Source organism: Pyricularia grisea, assembly GCF_004355905.1.
Source record: "Pyricularia grisea strain NI907 chromosome Unknown Pyricularia_grisea_NI907_Scaffold_2, whole genome shotgun sequence".
Classification (NCBI taxonomy): Eukaryota; Fungi; Ascomycota; class Sordariomycetes; order Magnaporthales; family Pyriculariaceae; genus Pyricularia; species Pyricularia grisea.
The window spans coordinates 800,078-806,353 of NW_022156717.1; the positions used below are offsets into that span (position 1 = coordinate 800,078).

Genomic DNA, 6,276 nt, shown 5'->3' on the forward strand with positions numbered 1-6,276 from the left:
GGGCATTATAAAAAACGATCGAAAATGGTTAACGCCACGTAATTAACAAGATTGTTAATTTTAAGTTAATAAAGGTGATTTAAAACCTATTACCTGATTTTAAAAGCCTTTTAAAAAAAATTACATTCGAACATAATTTACATAGGGTGTGGTTATATCACGACCACGGTTCGACTAAATTATAGCCATGTGGATATTTTTACAGTGCGATTCGTTTAACAGTACACAATGTCTAACAACTGCGAAAAATCAAAAAATTAAACCATAAAAATCAGGCGGGGTTACAATTAGGGATATACGTAATAAATACAAACTTTAATTCCGGCATAATTATTATTGTAATTTAACACCTTTTTTTAACATTATAAATAATAATATCGAGAAAAGTTATTTATAACCCCCCACCCGTTTTACCGCACCGAGCATTATATCCCAAAAAAAATTTAATACCGAAAAAACCGTTTATAAAACGCTGTTGGCCGAACCCGTTATAAACGGTTACGTTTTTTTAATTACGGTTTGTGAAAAATGGCCGCCAACGATTTCCGGAAAACCGGTTAACCGCATTATTTACCCTTATGCAAAAAATAATTGGGCTGGAAATAATTATATTTACGAAATAAATAATCCCCGCTACACGTGCGTTAGGTATACGTTTAACCGTTACCTTTTTAATAAATAAAACATGTGGTTCGTAATTGTTAGGCATTTTGTACTGTTAAACGAATCGCACTGTAAAAATATCCACATGGCCATAATTTAGTCGAACCGTGGTCGTGATATAACCACACCCTTTGTATAAAACACGCTCGTTACAATGTATATAAATTTAATTTTAGAATTGTTTATCAGCAATTAAACTTCAGTTAACCTTAATATTTATGTGAGACCGATGATAACTTCACGCCAGTTATTAAGAATATCAAGTTACCCGATTTGACGTTTAATTGCTTTAACCCACTGTACTTTATCATAAGAACAGGCTATCCCGATATCTTGATCGTAACACAGCTAAGGGCAGCTTGTTGCAGCTTATTGTGGTTTAAAGTAGACAAGTGGTGCAATTATTTCACTATAATAAAACACTAAACTACTACCAAATGGGCACTCCTCCAATGCGAATAATTACCGATACATATAATGATAAACCACTAGCCCAAAAAGGCCCGTATTTATTAGGCTATTTACCACCCGTTTAACCCGCCTGCACAGGGTTTTATTCCTTTTCTTTTATAAAAAAGAGAAAAAAAGAGATTGCTAAAAGCCACTTATTGTACCACCTTTTGCGTTACTGTTTGCTTATTTTTACTATGATGACCGCGCGACTGCCGGTTTTTATTTTATTTATTTAATATAAAAGCAACCAATCTTTTTAATACGCGTTTATTACTACCATAATTAAAATTAGATTAAACATGGTATTATTAAATGGAGTAAAGGGCCTAAATGCCGGGATTAAACCAGAGGTGCACCTGTACCAATATGGATAAATTTACTCTTCATTCTGTTAATTTATTACAAAAACTACACAACGAAGTTACAAGTGGAGGTAAAGCCCTGTAAGGGCCCTTTAATCCGTCGGGCTATTTATAAACGACTTGTGTACACAACCAATTCGGGTAGCTAATTTGATATAATATATATAGGCCAAAACTAAATATATTAATAGGCCAACATTAATTATATAATGCATTTTATTCCTGTCGTATTAATAACCTAAGCTCCGTTATATTTTTATCCACGGCAACGGCTCTATTAATTTGCTCGAGTTTATAAAAATAATATTGATTGTTTTTAGCGACTATAAAGTTATAATAAAAAACTAAGAATATACTGGCATTTGTTTCTAATTTGGGTTCTCTTTTACAAAATATTTAACACAGTCTATTTCTTATAACAACAAATATAATATTAATACCCAAACTTCGTGCATTTTGCTTGTTACATTTTAACGCTCTCTTTCTTTAAAAAGCACGTTATAATTAACTTTTTCCGTTTGTTTCTCATACTTTCCTTTGCCCCAGAAACCATTTATTTACCCAAAAAACCATTACAATGCAGGCCGGTAACGTTTTTACCGTTGCTTTTATCGCCGCCGCAGCTTTTTTTCCAACCGTTGCAGCTCAAGAATGCGTCGTTTACATTTATACCGACGGTGGTCTTAAAGTTCTCGGCTATACGATTTTCGATCCAACCCAGTCTTTGCATTTTTGGGTTAAAAATTATGGACGTTGGTTCACGTTAGACTTTGATAGCGATTGCGAGCTTGAAACTAAAAAGTATGAAATTCCCGACGCTTGGATATTTGCTATATATACATTTGAGGAATTCGAAAAGACCAACGCATATAAAGACCAACGTTTCGAGCGAGCTAAGGCCCCTCAAAATTAGTTATTAATACAGTTGAGGGGAGTTGGTGGCAGCTTATTGCGGTTTAGTGTGGTTTAAATTTGAAAACAAGGCGGATTAGACATGTATCAAAAAAAACGGATTTTTTGGAGGAACTTTAAGCTAGCAAGCATCTTTTATCTGTACTTCTTCTCCCTTGCCTTGTAGACAATTTTTGTCCTAAGAAATAATGGAGACTTTTGTCTTGTATTACAAAGCCATGCTGGCGATTTGCGAGCGTAAAGTTGGAACTTTAGTACTCCTCAATTCCTGCTCTGGTGTCATCCCAGGCGAGATTTACCGCAGGATTCCGGAGTGCGGGAACGGTCTTATGTCGCGATAGCTTTTGGTACAGTGGACACTTAGTGCGATCAGGTTAGTATGGTTGCAAAGTCATTCATAAGTGGTCAAACGATACACAAGCCATGTACGAGGGCCACAACCAGCGGCCAGTGCAAGGTGGGAAATTCCACAACTATGTTTTATTATGCATGATGGAAAACATAAATACTAGTAGATTGAAGACGGAAGAACTAACTTTCTAGAACAAGAAACAAAAGAGATCGGAAACAACCTCTGACGCGCCTCATGCTCCAGCCTGTCGCCCCTGTCGACTCCAGTCAATCGGGCTCAAAGGTGCCGGAGCAAACGTGAATCTGGCCGGCGACCTCGGTTGATAGTGTGAGTAGGCTGGCACTGTCGCGGGCTTGGTGCCCTCGGCCAGAACGACACGCAGCCAAGCTTGTGGAGGATTGTCAACCAGACACAATGATGGGCGACGGGCTTTTGGTTCGTGAGTTGGGGCTTTGGGCAGGAGTGGCAAGGTGTCAACCGGCGGGCTAGGGAGTCTTTGTAGCCTTTTGACCAGCCTGCGGTATTGGAGCCTGCGGTGCAGGTTGAGCTTTTCCCATGATACTTGGAGGAGGGGCATGTTTGTTACTGTTGTATTCTCAGAGGAAATACGTGAGATCGGGGGAACGGGATGGAAAGTAAAAAATATAGTATTGTTTGATTTTGGTTTGCAGCTCACATTTGGAACTTGCCATCGAGTTGGAGGAGGATTCACGAGCATTATGTAGGCTGAAAGCACGATAATCAAACTCTTTGAAAATTTCTAACAAAGAATTTGGTGACAAAGCAAAAACGTCCAGAATCAATGAGCAACAAAGAAGTTCTTTTACGAGCTTGCTTGAATCAAGACAAAGAACATGTATTCCTGGTTTAACACAATGAGGAAGCTCCAGCAGTAAAGGTGCAACTCGGTAGATAACCATGGTTGCAATCTAAGATTTGCGCGCTGATTTTGAGTCGAACATTCGATTGATAACCCTTACGAAGTACTCCAGGTTGAAGATTTCGAAGAGTCTATAGTTAATTAAAATCCCCCGAGACAGAAAGTCTCGTACTTCCAGGTTTACTACAGCCTCTCCAGAGCGGGTGCGCCACCGGCACCAGCCGCGGGGTTAGCCCACTAAAATTGCCTTTAAATACTCAATAAAATACTTCCTGTATTGCAGCTTATTTTTCTGGAATCACTTTTGTAATACCGCATTTATCACTTAATCTTTTCGAAATTCCGACTGCTTGGTCCAATTGCTAGCGTCATTGTATTAATAACTTCCATCTTTGAAGAAGTGTCAAACAGCAAGTTAACCTGTTAAGAACCTCCACAAAATCTTACTTCCCATTCTTCGGGAGGCTCTTTACCAGTAAACGTTCCCTTGCACCAAGACCCGATACGAAAAGGGTACGTGTGATCTGGACCGCTGCCTCCGATTTCAAGATCTAATATATCGCCAACGTTCCCACCAAACATTCGAGTCTTTTTTGTCGGGTGGTCAAGGGCATATGAGCAGTGTATTGGTGACTTTGCTATAGCGCCGACCGCGCTGAGAGCGGCAGTTTGGAGAATAAATATCCCGACTTTCATATTTGTTTGGCTGAAGGTTTAAGCGTATTTATTAGTACATTCTGCGAAAATAGTTATAATAGCGGGTAGCTTACCGTCGGGATGCTTAAAGCGGTCGAATATTTCACGCGCAGGTAAACCTTTTAAACAATAATATATGGTAATTTAAGGCAAGTAGAAAGGGGGAGCGTTTAATACACTAGGAAGGTTGTTTCAAAAGTTTGAAAGAAATAAGGAATGTCAAACTATTTATTGTATGTAAATAATTTTATAAACGAAGTACCACGTGTACTACCGTGGCAGGCGAAAAAGATAACCACCCCTGACAAATGTCAAATTTGGTGGGTTTATACAGCATAAAAGGTTGTGGGTAAGTTTCTAAAATTGCGGCCTATATATAGTAGGTTTTTACAGCCACGCGGGAAATATTACCAAAAATATACACACCCATCGCTCTGCCCGCCCTTAACAATTATTTAAAACGGAGATTCCTATTTTAAATATTAATAAATAGTAATTATGCGACTAAATATTAATATTATGAAGCACGTTTAAAAAGCTCCCGCGCTTACTACGGAGATGGGCGAAAAAAAAACCCCTTGTCACCGTACGAGTATGCGTGGGCTTTTATTAATTTAACTGTTCGCGGGAGCCATTAAATACCTAAACTCCTTTTACTCAAAACTATTACCAAGGTCGGCAAAGCCCAGAAGGCCGACACCAGCGGAAACTGTTCAAGGGGATGGACTTTTACCCTCACCACCATAGTCATACTTGACGTTATTCTAGTACATAATAATTATTTATTTAAAGTCCCGCAGAGATTTTAACAAATCTCTGCTACGTGTCCTAAGATCACGTTGCTGTACACGTCATCTACGCACTGGCATCTCTGCCCATAAATAAACATGAAAAACAAATTAGGTACTTGGTGGCTTCCGCGAAAAAGTAAACTAAAAAGGTAAAGCAATAAAGGCCGACACAAATATATACGATAGCGGGGGACAGAGCTTTTCGCCTTATACAGTGGCGCCTTAATTATATACTTGCAAGCTAAAACATATATTAGTGCCGCAAATAAATTGCCGAAAGTTCAACTAAACAGGGGGAAAAAGAACGTTTACTAATAGAATACCTATTTTTAATATATATGTAGTTAAGGGTTAACAAACTAATATTTTTTTAGCCGTCGTGTCTGGTAACAACTGGCTAGTCATAACAAAAATGCTTTTATGAGCTTTTTGACAAATATTATTATTACCTTAATGGAACAACATTGGCGAAGTTATAAATATCATAAATATGTGCACAGGGTATTTTACCAGTAGAAGGCAGTCAGAGGGTGAATGAGGTAAGCAACTATATTAATGACCTTTTCTTTACAAAAAAAGATATACAACTTATAACCACTTAAACTTCATCCCGTCAACTTTCATTCTAGGATCCAGATTTTGCGAGATAGGCAAGAAAAGTCCAATAAACGACGAAATGAATTAATCGACTGTTCCCTCCTTTTAACAACCGAGCCGAAAACGATCTCACCAGCATAATTGATTTCGTTCAAAAATGATAAAAAAACACTGAAGTTCGGTAATGATAACATTGATCTGTTCTCCCAATAACACCGTTCTCTCAGAGAACCTTTTTCCTTTGAAAGAAAGTAAAAAAATAACGCTCGGCGTTATCTACTTTACAGACATCTTTCTCCTCGTCACCATTTCTATGACACCCGAGCCCGGATGCCTTGCGCTCCCCACAGGCCCCGCCGCATTCAACTCACTCCAGATGGTCAGACTCGACGGGGAGCTTCCTGTCGTTTTGTTCTTTTTCGTCTCCTTTGTTTTCGTTTATATCTGCTTTACACATATTATACGTTTCTAACATAAACAGGATCTTCGAATCCCGGGTTATGCTAGACGTATTTAGTACGATTCAACATAGCATCCGTGTCTGTTTGGGACAAAACACACTACAGAAAA

At 38.4% G+C, this 6,276-nt stretch overlaps 1 protein-coding gene across 1 annotated transcript; it reads right to left on the reverse strand.

The window, feature by feature from the left end:
* Positions 1-2,974: 2,974 nt before the first annotated feature.
* On the reverse strand, positions 2,975-3,319 carry PgNI_02815 (uncharacterized protein; the record flags this gene model as incomplete). Its single annotated transcript, XM_031122872.1, has 1 exon — positions 2,975-3,319. One exon carries the CDS (start codon positions 3,317-3,319, stop codon positions 2,975-2,977), a length of 345 nt encoding a protein of 114 aa, XP_030985608.1.
* Positions 3,320-6,276: the final 2,957 nt, after the last annotated feature.